This window comes from Podarcis pityusensis (genome assembly GCF_964106645.2).
Source record: "Podarcis pityusensis genome assembly, chromosome: 2".
NCBI classification, from domain to species: Eukaryota; Metazoa; Chordata; class Lepidosauria; order Squamata; family Lacertidae; genus Podarcis; species Podarcis pityusensis.
Window position 1 is genome coordinate 114,203,119 of NC_138029.1, and position 17,015 is coordinate 114,220,133.

A 17,015-nucleotide genomic window follows, 5' to 3' on the forward strand; every position below is an offset into this window, starting at 1 on the left:
ACCACTGTATAGACTTCCTGTTGCACCATCAGAAGCTGACACTGAATCAGTAGAATTCAAGACTGTCTCCTGATTTCTCTGCAGCATGGGATACAAATATGGCCTGGAGGCCGGTGCACCACAAAATCCTAATCTTCATGCCTTCTCTCTGACTCCATGTAGGAAAAGACTGGCTGTTACACAAGGGAAGGCAGATACTACTTCGTAGTACAGTGGTACCTCAGGTTACATACGCTTCAGGTTACAGACTTCGCTTACCCAGAAATAGTACCTCGGGCTAAGAACTTTGCTTCAGGGTGAGAACAGAAATTGTGCTCCGGCGGCGCAGCAGGAAGCCCCATTAGCTAAAGTGGTGCTTCAGGTTAAGAACAGTTTTAGGTTAAGAACGGACCTCCAGAACGAATTAAGTACTTAACCCGAGGTACTAGTACTTGGTCCTTTGGTCCCCTTAGTGCAGGGGCAGGGAATCTGTAGCTCTCCAGTATTTCCTGGCATGGCTGGTGTTGAGGAATGGTGGGAGTTTTGGTCCTTCAGCGCCTGGAGTGCTACACTGCACTGCTCTGCTGGGGTTAGAGCAACGTTATTATTTAGATCAGCAGCAAGGAAAGTCAGAGGTGTGACGTTTCTGTTGATCTCCATCATCTCCAGGTTCCAGCGGCTTCCAGGACCCCGCCCTTCGCAGCCTGCAGCGCGCGGGTCAGAGCCTGTGAGCCGGCCCCCTGTCCTCAAGCAGGATGACCTGAAAGAATTTGATGAGCTGGACCAGGAGAATGATGAAGGCTGGGCAGGTAATGGAAGAGCCTAAGCACAGAGCTACCCACAAGAGCTGGGACTCTTGGAAGAGTTTCTTGTTATTGGATCTGTCAATCAAAAGACATCCTATTTGTCTCCCACAGGAGCCCACGAAGAAGTGGACTACACTGAGAAGCTGAAATTCAGCGATGAAGAGGACGGGAAAGAGTCTGATGAAGAAACCACTGAGAACCGGTAAGATTAGGCAGTGGTATGGCCAATAACCGAGTTTGTTCCATGCAGCTGTCACAAAGCATGTTGGTTTTGTGAGACGGGTGACCCCCCCCCCCCAGGTGCCTGCTTCTGAGCTGCAGCCCTGAGCCACATGGGATCATCTTACAGAAAAGTCATTCTTGCCTGGCTGCAGCTACATCACAAAAATTCCTGCGCATGTGCCCTCCTTGCTCCCTGCCCCTCCGCCAGCTCCGAGCAGAGGGTGCAGGATCTAAGTGGCCCCATTTGACACCTCTCTCTTCACCTCTGTCCCCAAGCAATGATGAGGCTTCCGGCCCAGAAAGCCAGTCGTCGGGCACAGACACCAAGAAGGCTGGAACTCCAAAAGAGGATCAACCCCTCGTCAAAGCAGCCTGGGCCGAAAACGCACGTCCCCCAGAAGGTGGCAAAGAACCGCCGCCACCTGCCGCTGCAGTCCGGGCACCGCCACCTCCGCCGCCGCCACCCCCCAACCGGGGCAACTGGGGGCAACCCAATGACTTCCCGGTGAGTATATGCAGGCTACAAGTCCTGCTTGAGAGCGCCTGCGGTTGGCAGCTGCTATTCAGGCGGGCCAAAGTGTGGAGAACCCAGGTCTCCTCATTCAAGGGGCATACATTAGATTGCATTGGGTTTCCAGGTAAACCAGTGAAACGAATGTCAGTGTGGTGTAGTGGTTAAGAGCGGTAGACTCGTAATCTGGTGAACCGGGTTTGCGTCTCCGCTCCTCCACATGCAGCTGCTGGGTGACCTTGGGCCAGTCACACTTCCCTGAAGTCTCTCAGCCCCACTCACCTCACAGAGTGTTTGTTGTCGGGGAAGAAGGGAAAGGAGTCGCTTTGAGACTCCTTCGGGTAGTGATAAAGCGGGCTATCAAATCCAAACTCCTCTTCTCTTCTTGTAAAAAAAGACTTCCTTAGCCGGAACAACGCACGTTGGCATCGTTATTTTGATTTATGCTCTGCTTTTCGGCTAAAATAAAATAGGCATTTGGGTGGCACTTGGCATTAGCCCACTCTATCTCAGCTTTAACTAGAACTTCCACGCTGGAGTTATTGAAGGGATGAAGCCGTGAAGGAACAGAGCAGCTTCCATGCGGATGTTTCGATCCCTGGATTTGGGCCTTTGGGCTTCTTAGTGAGGGAACACGGGTGTGAGCAGGGACAAACTCTGCTCTCCTCGAGGGTTTTTGGGAGTTGAGCTTCCAGCTCAGGTTTCCTTCCAGCGGAACAGCTTTGAGCGAGGGATTCTCTCTCTTTGCCATCCAGGACCGCTCACTGCGGCCGCTCCCCCCAGAAGACGAGGACGAAGCTTGGCGCCAGCGGCGGAAGCAGTCCTCCTCGGAGATCTCTGCCGCGGTGGAGCGGGCCAGACGCCGGCGGGAAGAGGAGGAGCGGCGCATGCAAGAGGAGCGGCGGGCGGCTTGCGCCGAGAAGCTCAAGCGCCTGGATGAGAAGTTTGGAGCTCCCGACAAGCGCTTGAAGCCCGAGCCTCCCAAGGAGCCGCCGCCTCCCGTCATTGTGGCTGCTCCTCCTCCCCCTCCCCCTCCAGCTCCCACCCCTGTGCCCCCCAACCCGCCGGCTGCCCCAGTCGCCCCCGAGGAGAAGAGGGAGAAAGAGGAGCCCGTGCTGGCCAGCAAACCTCACAGTGCTGTCGCGAGCGGCAGCGGCAGGAGCAGCTTGGACTCCTCCGGCGCTGGTAAACTTGGCTTTTATTTTTGGTGTTCTTATATAGATATATTCTAAGGTAGTCAGCAACCAAAGTGAAAAATCATCGGATTGAAAAGTACAATGAAACAACGGCAAGAAATGAGAGGGGGAAAGCCCAAAGTATGCAATAAAAGGAAAACAGGGAGGCACCTTTGCCTGATCTGCCTGCAGACATGCCACATTGTGTTTCTCATGGCCAAATGATTCTAGGCCGATGGTACAAATCTCCCACTTTTTTAATTTATTGAATTGCTGCGTTGCCCTCCCGCCCCAAAGGAGCCCAGTGCTGTGTGTTGCAGCGGCCATTACACACATGGCAAGCTGTCAGGTGATGTTGCTGTCATTTGAGTCATAGGGACATAGGAAGCTGTCGCGTCGTCTTCCTCCTGAGTTCTTACCATTGGGTCCACCTAGTTCAGTACTGTATTGGCAGCGGCTCTCCCAAGATTTCAGCTGGGAGTGAGTCTGGGATAAGCTAGGTGGCCCAGAGGCCTGACCTGGCGTCAGGCAGCATCCCATGTCCCTGGTAACAAGGTTCATGCAGCATGCCGACTTGCCTGCTGATTTGGTGGGATCTGTGGCCCCCTCATGCGATGCTCGACTCTGAGCTGCCATCATCCCTGACCATAGGCCAGGCCAGAAATTGGGAGCCCCAGTTTCCCTGTGGAGGGCTGCAGGCTCCCCACCCTGGGCTCCAGAGATCAGCAAGGTTGAACCCAGAGTCCGCCTGCTGCCTCACAAAGCTTGCCTTTCTTTTGTTTGTGTCTTGTGCACGTCTGCAACAGCTGAGCCCGCTGTGGCTCCGCCTCCCAAGGAAATCCCCGAAGTGCGGGAAGAGCCACCCACCTTGCCTGGTCCTGCTCTCCCGGCCGCTCCTGCCCCAGCCAAGGTGGAGCCCAAAGCCGAGACGGTCCTTCAGGCCCGCCAGCCTCCTCCGGCTCAGACCCTCAGCTATTCCAAGTACCAGAAGTCATTGCCTCCACGATTCCAGCGACAGCAGCAGGTACGGGGGTGGAGGCAGGTGCTTGGGCTGGGCACTTGCTCCTAACAGGGGAAGGATCAGTTGGGGTGGGGCCCGAGATCAGGAAGCAACTTGGCTGAGGTTCCGTTGCAGTGATGAGTCTTTAGACTAGAGTCTCTGACACCCCCTGATGTCCTCGCAGCTACCTGAGCAACTCACAACTTCTCCATCTAGCGACACACGCGTCGCAGGAAGTGGAGGTCTCTCATTAGTGTGCTGTTGAGGTCACTGAAAGAGCCCTCTCTCCTCTTTGCCCCCCAACCCCCTTTTCAGGAGCAGTTACTGAAGCAGCAGCAGCAATGGCAGCAGCAGCAGCAACAACACAGCCAAGTCCAGTCCCCGATGGCTTCCTCTTCCCAGCAGCAGGCAACAGGGGCTCCTCTGGCTGCCATGGGGCCCTCAGGCAGCGTCCATGCTCAGCCTGGGCCAGCAGGGCAGCAGCAACCCCCAGCCCCGCCTCCAGCACAGCAGGCCCCGCCCAAAGGCATGTACCCCGGCTCCATTGGAAGGCCGCCCCCCATGCCGCAGATGAACTTTGATCCTCGGTGGATGATGATTCCGCCTTACATGGACCCACGTGTGATGCAAGGGCGGCCCCCCATAGACTTCTACCCCCCTGGGGTCCATCCTTCCGGTAAGTAGAGCTGAAGAAAAGGAAGTCCAGGCTCGCCCAAGTGCAGTTGAGCAGGCAGCCTTTTAGAAGACTGTCGGAGCCGGTAGGCCTGACTCGCAACGGGTGTGTCTTCTGTTCACCCCTTAGGTCTCCTGCCCCGTGAGCGATCAGACAGCGGGGGCTCCAGTTCAGAGCAGTTTGAACGCCATCCTTCGATCCTCCGAGAGCGTGGCACTCCGCCGGTTGATCCCAAGCTGGCCTGGGCTGGAGATGTCTTCACCAATGCCCCTTCCGGTGCAGACTCGAGGTCTCAAACGGCATCCCTTCGGCAGCAGGAAGAGGAAGAGAAGGGCTTACGGTGAGCAAACGTCTGTTGGGTAGGCCGGGAGCAAGATCTCGCAGCGGGGGGAGGCTGAGGTTGTCCCATGTTCGTTTTAAAGGTCCTTTTGTTATTGGAACCACGTAGCAAGTCATGGAGTTGAGGACCTTACAGTTTCTTGACTGCTGTAATGAGAGTGGGATGGGCTCACTGTCTTGTGTCCTATCCCTAGCGGTTGAGGGTCTCCTGCCACTTGTGGCAGTTTGGAGTGACAGCTGACACTGCTTGGGGTCGTCAGTGGATGGCCCCAGAATAGAGGACCTTTCAATCACCCTTGCTCTCCTTCCTTTAGGAGCGAGACCCCTCCGGTTCGCCTGCGTGAGGCCATCACTCCCCAGCCCTACATGGGGAACTACCAGGGTTTCTCTGAAAATGGCAACCCTGCCTCAATGCACCGCTTCCCCGTGGATGAGCCACCGCGAGCGGGTCCCCCTTGGCAGGCCACCATGGCTCTGACGGCACCCACAGAGGTGAGCAGAAACGGGCGCCCTGAGCCACCGGTCCAGCTGCCCCGCAAGAGCGAGGAGGAGACCCAGCTGCTGCACCGGGACCCCCCAGAAGAGATCAAGACTGTTGAGCCTCCCATCATTCGGCCAGTGGTGGCTAAGAAGCCTCCCTCGGAGCAGCCGAAGGAGGAGCCTCTGGTCAAAGAGGAGGTCCTGCGGCGGATGGAGAAGCCCCCGCGGCAACAGCATGAATTCCACAAGCAGCCACGGCGCGAGTCCAAGACGGAGACGCGCTGGGGGCCCCGTCCCGGCAGCAGCCGGAGGATTGAGGAGATTTCTGGGGACAAGGCCCCACGGCGAGCCGGGCCCATCAAGAAGCCGCCGCCTCCCCCTAAGGAGGCAAAAGACGAAAGCGAGGAGATGCGCTCCGCTGGGAAGGCCAAAGAGGGGGCCGAGGCGGCGGGCAGCAAACCCGAGCTCCCTAAAGAGCCTCCAAAAGCGGGCAAGGAGAACAAGGCCAAGCCGGTGGTGAACGGCGGAACAGTGATGCCACCCAAAGAGCAGCAGCACACTGGCACACTGTCGCCAAGCCGGCGGCGCCGGGAGCCCCCCTACGAGCGTGGCGGCTACGCCGGCCGGGGGCGGGCCAGGGGCCGAGGAGAGTACTTTGCCCGAGGGCGAGGTTTCCGGGGTGCCTATAGCGGGCGCGGGAGAGGGGGGCGCGGGAGAAGCCGGGAGTTCCGCAGCTACCGCGAACCCTTCTACCGGCTGGATGACGGCGTGGGCAAAGCGGCCGGGCCAGGCTCCACCTTCCGCCCGCGCAACGCCAGCGAGACACGCAGCGAAGGCTCGGAGTACGAAGAGATACCCAAGCGGCGGCGCCAGCGGGGCTCCGAGACGGGCAGCGAGACGCACGAGAGCGCCAGCGACGTGGCCCACTCGGACAAGGAGGTGACCAAGGAGCCGGCCCCCAGCCATCGCAGCCGGGCCCCTCCTGTGACTTCTGCCATGGCCCCCTCCTCCCAGCACCCTGGCTTGCCTCGCTTTGCCGACAAGCTGCCTCCGCGCCTCTCAGACCCTGGCACCCGTGGCGGGCGTGTCTTCACCCCTCGCGGCGTTCCCTCACGCCGGGGCCGAGGTGGTGGCCGTGCGCCCCCTGGGGGGTGGAGCCCTCCATCCAAGCCCCAGCCCAATAAGAAGCCCGATAAGCAGCAAGAGGCGGTTCTGGAGCCGTCTGGCAAAGAGAAGGCGCCGTCAGGCCCTCCGGCGATGGCCCCTGAAGAATCCGGGGGTTTCCAGGCCCCCTTAAAGCAGCAGCCACCTCCGCCGCCTCTTGGCCCTGGCTCGGACCGTGGCTTTGACCGGCCACCCCGGCGCCGGCGCCACGGGCGTTCGCAGCAGCAGGACAAGCCGCCCCGGTTCCGGAGGCTGAAGCAGGAGCGCGAGAACGCGGCCCGACTCAACGGCGAGCAGAGGGCCGGCCAACCGTTCTCCCCGGCGCCTGCCGCCCCGCTCCCTGAGGAATCAGCTGCCCGGCGCGTGGCTGGCACAAAATCTCCCGACTTGTCCAACCAGAACTCGGACCAGGCGAATGAGGAGTGGGAGACGGCTTCGGAGAGCAGCGACTTCACGGAGCGCCGGGGCGGTGGGGAGAAGGAACCGGCGCCTGGCGGGCCTCCCCCCACCGCCTTCCTCAAAGGTGGCTGCTCTGGGGCCCCTTCGGTGGGCGGGCGGCCCTCCAACAACGAGCTCAGCTTAGCCCAGAGGAAGGAGATGTCCAAACGCAGCTTCTCCAGCCAGAGGCCTGGCATGGACCGGCAGAACCGACGCTCCAACCCTGGCCCAGGAGGAGGAGGCAAGGCTGGCCGCGGAGGGAGTGGTGGTGGGCGCAGCGGAGGGGACAAGAGGAGCTGGCCCTCTCCCAAGAATCGCAGGCAAGTACTCGGAGGAGAAAGCCCAAAAGATGGAGGGGGGCAGGGGGTTGGTAGACAAAACTGGAATGGCAGAGAGGTAGAGAGATATAAGATGGAAAAGAAAACACAGGTGGCATTTGGCTAATAATAATAATAATTTACTTATATCCCGCCCTCCCCAGCCAAAGCCAGGCTCAGAGCAGCTAACAACAGTAAGACTAGCACAGTTTACATAAAATCACAGTCAATTGAAATACATTCTAAAATCAATTCAGAATCAAATTAATTGCAACCATTGGGCTAGAGTTCTGTGAAGAATTACCAAAAGAGGGGGTCAGGCTGTGCCTTGGCCAAAGTCCTGGTGGTTCAGCTCTGTCTTGCAGGCCCTGCGGAAAGATGTCAAGTCCCGCAGGGCCCTAGTCTCTTGTGACAGAGCGTTCCACCAGATCGGGCCACGGCCAAAAAAGCCCTGGCTCTGGTTGAGGCCAGCCTAACCTCCCTGTGGCCCGGGATCTCCAAGATGTTTTTATTTGAAGACCGTAAGGTCCTCCATGGGACATACCAGGAGAGGCAGTCCTGTAGGTACGAGGGTCCTAGGCCGTATAGGGCTTTGAAGGTTAAAGCCAGCACCTTAAACCTGATCCTGTACCCCACCGGGAGCCAGTGCAGCTGGTATAGCACCAGGTGAATGTGATCCTGCAGCGAGGACCCCATAAGGAGTCTCACCGCGGCATTCTGCACCCGCTGAAGTTTCTGGGTCAGTCTCAAGGGCAGCCCCACATAGAGTGCTATGTGAAGTATTATTTCACCCAACAAAGTCCACCTTTGCAATGTGACTTTCCTCCGCCTAACTTTCCTGTTCCTCCAAACCTCCAGAGTAGATATAGGGATTGGGGAGTCACGACACGTGAGTTGGCCTCGTTCTATGCGTGAAAAACTTCCGTATATTCTGTCCCTTGTTTCCCTTTTCCGGTAGTATTCTTTTAAAGCATATTTGTGGAACGTTATGCCCCACTGTCATTTGGCCACAAAAGTTAACGAATCTTCAGCCCCTTAGTGGTAAAAAACAGAGGAAGGAATCTAGTTTGACCATGGGAAGTTGGGAACAGACAGAAGACAGGGCAGTCCTACATAAATTCCGTAAGTGAAATGGTCACCATCAAAAACTGGGAATTTTGAAGATGACTTGTTGACGGAGAGGGAGGGAGAACCAGCCAAGGAAATCCCCGGTCCGCTGCCATAATGTTTCCTGCTTCCTGCTCCTCCTCTAGCCGGAACACCGATGACCACTCTCCGGGCCTGAGCCTTCCCCCAGCACCCACCACCAGCACAGTGTATCGTTTGGACCGCGTCATCCACAGCGACCCAGCTGGCATCCAGCAGGCTCTGGCTGAACTGGGCAGCCGCCACACAAAGCCAGCCTCCCCTGGCCCTGCCCAGCCTCCCTTCCTGGGGCCTGGGGGCAGCAACTCCTCTGCCCTCCCACTGCGACGCTTCGAGAGTAGGAACAGTGGCAGCGCAGGTAATGGGCAGAGTCTGTGCTTAGTAACCAGGGGATCCGGATTTCTTTGTCTTGGAAGAGATTAAATTCATTCATCTTTCCATCTATTAGACGCCCCCTATTTTGGGGGGCTCTGATTAAGAAAATGGGAGGAGATGTATCCATGTATAAGACGCTCCCAAATTTTTGACATTATTTTTAAGGGGGGGGAACCTAGTAGTACCTTGGGTTACAGACGCTTCAGGTTGCAGACTCCGCTAACCCAGAAATAGTACCTCGGGTTAAGAACTTTGCTTCAGGGTGAGAACAGAAATCGCAGGGCGGCAGCGGGAGGCCCCATTAGCTAAAGTGGCACCTCAGGTTAAGAATGGACCACAACGAATTAAGTTCTTAACCTGAGGTACCACTGTACACAGAAGAATACGGTAATTTGCCATTGGTCATTATCTTACTTGGCTCAGTTGACGAGTGTGATGGGACACATGACCACTATCTGTGCTGAGTGCTTTAATCAGCTCTTCCATTGCTCCAGGGGGCTGCAGTTATTTCAGGATGCCCGTCCCTCTCCCCACTCCCCGACAAGGGACTTTCTACGAGCTAACAAGTTCTGCATCGGCTCTCCCAATGCACAATACGGTCTTACATTTCCAAAGCTAAGGAGGGCCCGGTATGGTTTCAGATTGGATGGGGGGCTGCATGTTGAAATTCTTGCATTGCAGCGGGTTAGGGTCCCTTCGAACTCTGATTCTAAGATCGGCTGCTAATGGGCTTTGGCAGGTCTTGTTGAAGTGTATTTCCAAGTGCTTCTGGTCTCGGCAGGGACCAGATGCCTGCTCCTTCCCCACTGCAATCCCATTTTGCTGTTTTTTTCCATCCCCCCCCCCCCCCCCAATTCAGACTCTTGCTTCCTGGACAAGAACCAGCTGCTTCTCTCCAGCAGTGCCCCAGTGAAGGAGTCCAGTGCATTGGGTGGCTTTTCTGCAAAGCGCCGGGAAAGGCCCCGGAAGCAAGACCTACTCCAGCAGGTAAGCGATTTTCTCTTTTTATGTAATCGCGTGGCATGAAGCAGAAGGAAGGTTGCAACTGCAGCAGCTCAAATACTTGTGGCCAAGGGATGGAAAGATCAGGAGGCTACAAAAATAACAGATTGGCAAATTAAATTACTGGAATTTGTGGAGATGGCTCAATTGACTAGCAAACTCAGAGGAAACTCAAAGCAAAAATTTGCAGAAAAATTGGATGGTTATAGAAGATATGTTCAAAAATACAATAATAATTTTGACTCCGTGCTAGCATTCGAGTGACGAAGTAAAAGGAGGTGGATTGGAAAATTTATATAGAAAGGTTTATTGTTTTGTGTACATTCAATTGTAAGATAAAACAAAGGGACTTGACGGGAAGTCAAAATATTTATTTTCATTATTATCATTAGCATTATTTTCTATTTTTTTTCTGTGTTCGTGCGGGTGTGTGTTTTGTATGGAATGTTTGGGAGGAAATAAGAGGGTAAATAACAAATAACAAAATATTGATGTATGTAATTTTTATTTCTCAATTATATTTTGTGGTAGTATGGTTGTAATGTTTTTGTAACATAAAATCATTCAATAATTTTTTTTTAAAAAAAGGATGGCTGCCCAGCTTCTCAAGTTCTCACGTATGTGTCTGTCCCCTGTCTCTCTCAGGAACCCATTCCCTTCCCCAGCGGCCCTGGCTTCTCGGCCCCCAAAGAGGAGACCCCCGGCGAACCTCGCAGCAGGAGCGTTCCGGTGTCCGAGGGGCTCGCCCCACAGATCTGGAACCAGCTGAATTCCAGTGAGTGATTGCAAGCATGTGGAGAAGAAGGAAGGGCCCTGCTCCTGAGGCAGGCTGGGAAATCAGAACTGGCGGCGAGAGGGAGCAGCTCTTGGGATCAGGGAAGAGAGAGCAAACATTCCTGGCTCAGAGGTGCCCCTGTGTTTTGTTTCATCAGACTCCTCCCGAAAGAGCTACCGCCCTGCCTCTGTGGAGCCCTGGATCGACCCTCTGAATGCCTTTGAAGAGGTTGCTAGTACAGAGGTGAGGTCCGTTGAGATGGGATGGATCAGGCGCATGCTCCGCAGAGGCTTCCTTTCCAGGGCAGAGCTGGACTTTGCCGATGAGGGAGCTTTCCGAGCACAATTCAAAGTGTTGGTGCTGACCTTTAAAGCCCTAAATGGCCTCGGTCCTGTATACCTGAAGGAGAGCGTCTCCACCCCCATCGTTCTGCCCAGACACTGAGGTCCAGTGCTGAGGGCCTTCTGGCGGTTCCCTCGCTGCGAGAAGCCAAGTTACAGGGAACCAGGCAGAGGGCCTTCTCAGTAGTGGCACCCGCCCTGTGGAACGCCCTCCCACCAGATGTCAAAGAGAAAAACAACTACCAGACTTTTAGAAGACATCTGAAGGCAGCCCTGTTTAGGGAAGCTTTTAATATTTATTAACACTTGATTGGGAGCTGCCCAGAGTGGCTGGGGAAACTCAGCCAAATGGGCGGGGTATAAATAATAAATTATTATTATTATTTTCTGTCCCCTAACCCTGTTTGCTGACTCTGCTTTGCCCCTTGCCCAGATGAGCCTGTCTGACAGCGGGGTGGACCTCAGCAGCGACTCACAGGTCTCCTCGGCCACCTGCAGCCAGCGCAGCTCTCCCGACGGGGGTCTGAAGGCCACACCAGATGCTGGGGCCAAGCGCAGCGGAGCCATTGGCAAAAGCACTGAGGATGCAGCCGCCGCCGCTGCAGCCGGACCGGAAGGAGCAGAGCCAAAAGAGCAGAGGAGGCGGCCCCCGCCATCCAGAGACTCCAGTCTGCTGAAGGACAAGAAGGTACACAAGTAGCTCTGGGGTGTCGCCACATCTTCAGTCAGCACTGATATAACGCATGCAGCTGCATTGGTTTCCTTAATGCAGCGGTGGCCAAACTCGGCCCTCCAGCTGTTTTGGGACTACGACTCCCATCATCCCTAGCTAACAGGACCAGTGGTCAGGGATGATGGGAATTGTAGTCCCAAAACATCTGGAGGGCTGAGTTTGGCCACCTAGTTTCCTTTAGTGGATTGGTTCCACCCCACCTTGTTTTACTGAAACAGCTCTCCCAAAGGTTTCTGTGGTGGGTGTGTGTGTGTGTGTGTGTGTGTGTGTGTGTGTGTGTGTGTGGTGCTGACTGACGTGTCCTCTTTTGGCTCTTCCACTGCCCTTCCCGTGATTGCCACCTCTTGACACAGTTAATTCTGCCATCCTGATTGGGCTTCTGAAATCGCCTCTTCTCCTGACTCAGCCACCTCATTTCTCTCTTGAGCTCTTCTAGTCATTTTTGCTCCAGTTAGGACTTGGTCCTCGGCCTCGGTTCGGCATTACAAATGGGGATCTGTGAGAAATGCAAGGCTGTTAGGAGGATTCCCACCTTCCAAAGATCCTTTTAGCAGCAAAGAAAGCATCGCCCCTTTACAGCCACAACAGCTGCATCCTGCTCCACTTTCCCACAACAGCTTCCCCTGCCCTCTTCTTGCTAGAAAGGAGTCCACATGTTGGTGGTTTCAAGGAATCTTGGTGTGGGGTGCATTGGTATCCAACACGGACCGTGCACCCCAAGTTCTTCTTGGGATTCTTTCAGGCAACTTCTCTTTCTCTTTCTGAAAGTATATTCAGGAGGGGTAGCATGACTGAAGAACATGCAGGTCTCTGCGGTTAAATTTTTATCCAAGCAAAACTAGCCCAGGCTCTTCACCAGATTGAATTCCATTATATACATAAATCATTTTCACATTTTCTCCTAATCTTGGGGAACTGGCAACAATCCAGGCAGGGAATGTACGCTTCCACCCCCTGAAATCCTGCACTGATTTTGAAAATAGTACCAGGCATAATAGGGATGCGGGTGGCGCTGTGGGTTAAACCACAGAGCCTAGGACTTACCGATCAGAAGGTCAGCGGTTCGAATCCCCGCGACGGGATGAGCTCCCATTGCTCGGTCCCTGCTCCTGCCAACCTAGCAGTTTGAAAGCACATCAAAGTGCAAGTAGATAAATAGGTACCGCTCCGGCGGGAAGGTAAACGGCGTTTCTGTGCGCTGCTCTGGTTTACCAGAAGCGGCTTAGTCATGCTGGTCACATGACCCGGAAGCTGTATGCCGGCTCCCTCGGCCAATAAAGCGAGATGAGCGTCACAACCCCAGAGTCGGTCATGACTGGACCTAATGGTCAGGGGTCCCCTTTACCTTACCAGGCATAATTCTCCCCCTTACATACCTTCATGCCTGTCTTTGCACTCATAAATATGTGTTGTTTTTTAAGTGCTTTCACTTCAGCTGCAAGCATCAGTTGGTGCTAAATAAATGTGAAGTAACAGCCGCAGCAGTTCCGCTCAACCCCCTTCCCCCCCCCCAAAAAAAAACATCTCTGGAAAGTGAGCCTGGATACTGCCCTCCGGCTAAACTGCTTGCCACCCCCATGGTCTCAAAGGGCCCATGAGTTTCACCACCCCTCCTCCTCCTCCTCCTGCAACAGGTGAGCAGCTCCCCTGAGCCGCTGCCCCGGGACCACCCTCCCCCTGGTGCTATTGGCACAGAGCGTTCCCAGCGAGTGGAGAAAGCAAAAGACAACAGCGCAGAGGCTCTGGGTGCGATGACGTCCGAGCCAAACCCCCAGCTCGAGTCCCCCGGGGCCTGCCCCCCCATCCAGTTTGGCGCTAGCGATAAGGTAAGTGCCAAGACGCATGTGCTTTGCAGTCCCTTCTTGTCCGAGTCCCAGGCTCAGATTCCAACCCCCTCCCCTTGGTTTTCGCCCCCTTCAGGATGCTGACCTTCGCTTCATGGTGAACGAAGGGCCGAAGCCAGACAAAGAAGAGCTGCACCAGGGACTTGCCGAGGGGGTAAGTAGGGAAGCCGTGCCAGCACTGATTTGGGGCTCCCTCTTCTCTTCTCTTCCCACCCCACCCCCCTTGAGTTCAGCTTGGAGGGCTGCAAAAGAGCTTGGCTTTGCTAGCTGGGCAGTGGGTGACCTTGCATTCCAGGATTAAACTGGATTCTCTTTTGAAAGGCCAGTCTTGGCCAGATTCCTGGATGGGAGCAGGGACATCTCTCTCCCCCCTCACTGTTGCTGCCCATCAGTCCGCTGCATATTACTAATATTTCCCTCCCCTCCCCCTAACCTTTATAAAGATCTGAGGAATGAGATCATTACCCCACCCTTACTTACCTTCCCAGGCCACCCATCTGCAGCCACGTTGTTCTTTCTTTTGTCAGATCAAAATGATCAAGACAACAGCAGAGGTTGCTAGGTTTATCGAGGGTGCAGTGAGATTAAGGGCCACTATCTGAACGATAATCTTGGTCGTTTGATTGCCCTTTTAACCCATTGTTGTCTTTTTAATTGTATATATTGCTTGTTTTATGTTGCTATGGCCGTCGGCTAATGCGAATAAAGTTTATCTATCTATTATCCCCTCACCTTAAGGTGTCGGGGCAGGTTACAGCATGCACCCTTTTAAACCACGTATTCCACGGAAGATAAAATCAGAAAAGATACTGATGTACAAGCGATATTGGGGCTTGATTTCTGCAACCTGTTGTGCGTGGGATTGCCCTTGGCAGTTTCCCCCAAAACCTCTGCAGGCTAAAAATGCAGCTGTTAGACCTGGGTGGTACGGAATATATTTTGCCGGATTTACTGTCATTGCGGTGCAGGGGGTTAAACTCTTAATATGATTTCTCTATTAGTATATGTTTGCACATGGCAAGGTAGAGTTTAAATCTGTACGAGGGAATAAACATTTGGTCCGTTTAGAAAGGAAGCCTAGAGCTTGGTTGCCTCCAATGACTCCCCTGCCTCCTCTCTCTCTGCAGCTGACCTCGGCCCCCAGGGAGTGGGAGCTGCTTCCGCCGGCACCTCCCAGCCCCCGAGCTTCCCCCGAGGCGCCTCCTGGTCGCGGCTGCGAGGCCCGGCCGTTCCCCGTAGCCCCAGCATCTTGCCTGCACAGCCTCCCAGCAGACACTTCCGTGTTCTCAGGTATGGAGGGGCATTTGGAACGGAAAGGGGCGATTGCTCACGTTATGCGGCTCCCAGCCAGAGCAGTGGTTGACTGTGCTTCTTCCTCCCAACAGGTGAGAGGGGCCAGGGTCAGCGGCTGTACCCGGAGCTGTTTTATGGGAACCAGGTACCTACCTTGGCAGATAGGGCAGAGGGGGGCGCCTCGTGTGTTGCTGTGGGGCCTCTGGCACAGCTCAGGGGGAATGGTTTTAGCTCTCCCACCTCCTCTGAAATGTTCCTTGCATCCTCTTTCTTCAGGTACAAACTGCCCAGCTGGAGTCCCAGCTTCATGGCGCGAGTGGGGGCAGCAACTACCGACCGAGCACCCCTTCTCTGCACACCTACAGGTAAGGGGGCATATGGGGCTCTGAGCTCCCCTTGTGGCAGGGATGATAGATAGAAGATAAATAGATTATCTTATCTTATCTTATTTTCCCGTCTATCTTGCTGAGTTTCCCCAGCCACTCTGGGTGGCTCCCATTCAAGTGTTAAAAACAATACAGCATTAAATATTAAAAACTTCCCTAAACACGGCTGCCTTTTAAAGATAAGATAGCTGCTTCTTTCCTTCACATCTGATGGGAGGGCGTTCCACAGGGCGGGCACCACTACCGAGAAGGCCCTATACCTGGTTCCCTGTAACCTCACTTCTTGCAGTGAGGGAACCGCCAGAAGGCCCTCGGTGCTGGACCTCAGTATCCGGGCTGAACGATGGGGGTGGAGACGCTCCTTCTGGTATACAGGACCGAGGCCGTTTAGGGCTTTAAAGGTCAGCACCAACACTTTGAATTGTGCTTGGAAACATACTGGGAGCCAATGTGGGTCTTTCAGGACCAGTGTTATGTGGTCTTGGTGGCCGCTCCCAGTCACCAGTCTAGCTGCCGTATTCTGGATTAGTTGTAGTTTCCAGGTCACCTTCAAAGGTAGCCCCACATAGAGCGCATTGCAGTAGTCCAAGCAGGAGATAACTAGAGCATGCACCACTCTGGCGAGACGGTCCGCGGGCAGGGAGACACCTCAGAGCCTCTGCAGCAGGGCATGCATTCCCACCCTGTCTTTTGTGAGAAGCACTTTGGGTCTGGTCCACAAAGGTGAGACTATACCCAGCTTCATGCAGGCCACCGCGTGGATCATGGAGCAAGCTTGTTTTCTGCTGCTCCAGGGGGTGGGACCCGAACCAGTGGATTCAGGTTACAGGAAAGGGAGATTCTGACTAAACATCAGGAAGAACTTTTTGGCAGTAGGAGCTGTTTAACAGTGGAACAGACTGCCACAGGAGGTAGACCCTCCTTCCTTGGAGGTTTTTAAGCAGAGGTTGGATGGCCGTCTGCAGGGATTCTTTAGTCATGTATAAACTAGTTTAGATTCCTGCATTGTGGCTGGAGTCTCTTCCAACTCTACAATTCTGACTGAAGGCAGCTCAGGTAGGAGGCCGGAAAGGTCGTTGCAGGTCACAGTATGTGCACTAGGCCAGCTGGGTGACACCAAATCGGCCGGCTTCAGAGGTTCATCAGCCCAACTTCTTCCTCCTTGGGAAGGTGGTGGACTTAGGAGCTAGTGTGGTGTAGTGGTTAAGAGTTGTAATCTGGTGAACCGGGTTCGCTTCCCCGCTCCTCCACATGCAGCTGCTGGGTGACCTTGGGCAAGTCACACTTCCCTGAAGTCTCTCAGCCCCACTCACCTCACAGAGTGTTTGTTGGGGAGGAAGAGAAAGGAGAATGTGAGCCACTTTGAGACTCCTTCAGGTAGTGATAAAGCGGGATATCAAATCCAAACTCCTCCTCCTCTTCTTCCTTCGTTGGAGGTTTTTAAGCAGAGATTGGGCAGCCACCTGTCAAGGATTCTTCAGCAGCAAATCCCTGCATTGCAGGGGCTGGACTTCCATCTCTGATTCTGACCTGTGGCTTTCTTCCTTCACTAGGTCCCAGCACCTGTACCTCCAGCCCAGCCCAGCCCCCACTTCTCCTGCTCAGACGGCCGGGGGCGCTGTCTTGCCCAGCTCCGCCTTGCTTTCGGGGGTGGCCCTCAAGGGGCAGTACGTGGAGATATCGGCCCTGCAGGCGGCGGAGCTTCCCAAGCTGCCAGCCACAGGCCTGCTGTACCAGGCTCCCCCTCCTTCCTTCATCTACAGCTCAGCCTTCTGCAGCAGCCAGCTGGCTCCAGAGCAAGCCCTGCTTCAGGTACTAGGCGTTGTGGTGGGCGAATTAACTGAAAGGCAGGCCTTCTGGGAATTGGGGGTGCAGAGGAAACCCGGATTTCTGGAGGCAGGTTGGAGAGGAAGAGTTTATGATGTGGCACAAATGGGTGGGAGCTGGGAGAGAGAGCAGGGCAATGGGGAATTCAGAGAGGGGCGGTCACATTTTTGGAAGCCAGGAGCTCTCCCC

At 54.9% G+C, this 17,015-nt stretch overlaps 1 protein-coding gene across 6 annotated transcripts in view; it reads left to right on the forward strand.

Moving 5' to 3' along the window:
- The window catches only part of PRRC2A (proline rich coiled-coil 2A), a 40,735-nt gene that overhangs the window by 20,118 nt on the left and 3,602 nt on the right, over window positions 1-17,015 (forward strand). For 2 of the 6 annotated variants that reach the window (XM_080991540.1, XM_080991541.1), the window contains exons 9-27: window positions 649-788; window positions 897-987; window positions 1,284-1,512; window positions 2,274-2,703; window positions 3,500-3,735; window positions 4,009-4,369; window positions 4,496-4,706; window positions 5,020-7,107; window positions 8,358-8,608; window positions 9,485-9,612; window positions 10,273-10,402; window positions 10,560-10,645; window positions 11,177-11,431; window positions 13,111-13,302; window positions 13,397-13,474; window positions 14,448-14,610; window positions 14,703-14,758; window positions 14,890-14,978; window positions 16,553-16,811. In XM_080991540.1, coding sequence (XP_080847666.1) covers window positions 649-788; window positions 897-987; window positions 1,284-1,512; window positions 2,274-2,703; window positions 3,500-3,735; window positions 4,009-4,369; window positions 4,496-4,706; window positions 5,020-7,107; window positions 8,358-8,608; window positions 9,485-9,612; window positions 10,273-10,402; window positions 10,560-10,645; window positions 11,177-11,431; window positions 13,111-13,302; window positions 13,397-13,474; window positions 14,448-14,610; window positions 14,703-14,758; window positions 14,890-14,978; window positions 16,553-16,811 — 5,473 coding nt within the window. The remainder of the gene's footprint in view (window positions 1-648; window positions 789-896; window positions 988-1,283; window positions 1,513-2,273; window positions 2,704-3,499; window positions 3,736-4,008; window positions 4,370-4,495; window positions 4,707-5,019; window positions 7,108-8,357; window positions 8,609-9,484; window positions 9,613-10,272; window positions 10,403-10,559; window positions 10,646-11,176; window positions 11,432-13,110; window positions 13,303-13,396; window positions 13,475-14,447; window positions 14,611-14,702; window positions 14,759-14,889; window positions 14,979-16,552; window positions 16,812-17,015) is intronic. The other 4 variants (XM_080991542.1, XM_080991543.1, XM_080991544.1 and 1 more) reach the window with 4 other exon arrangements.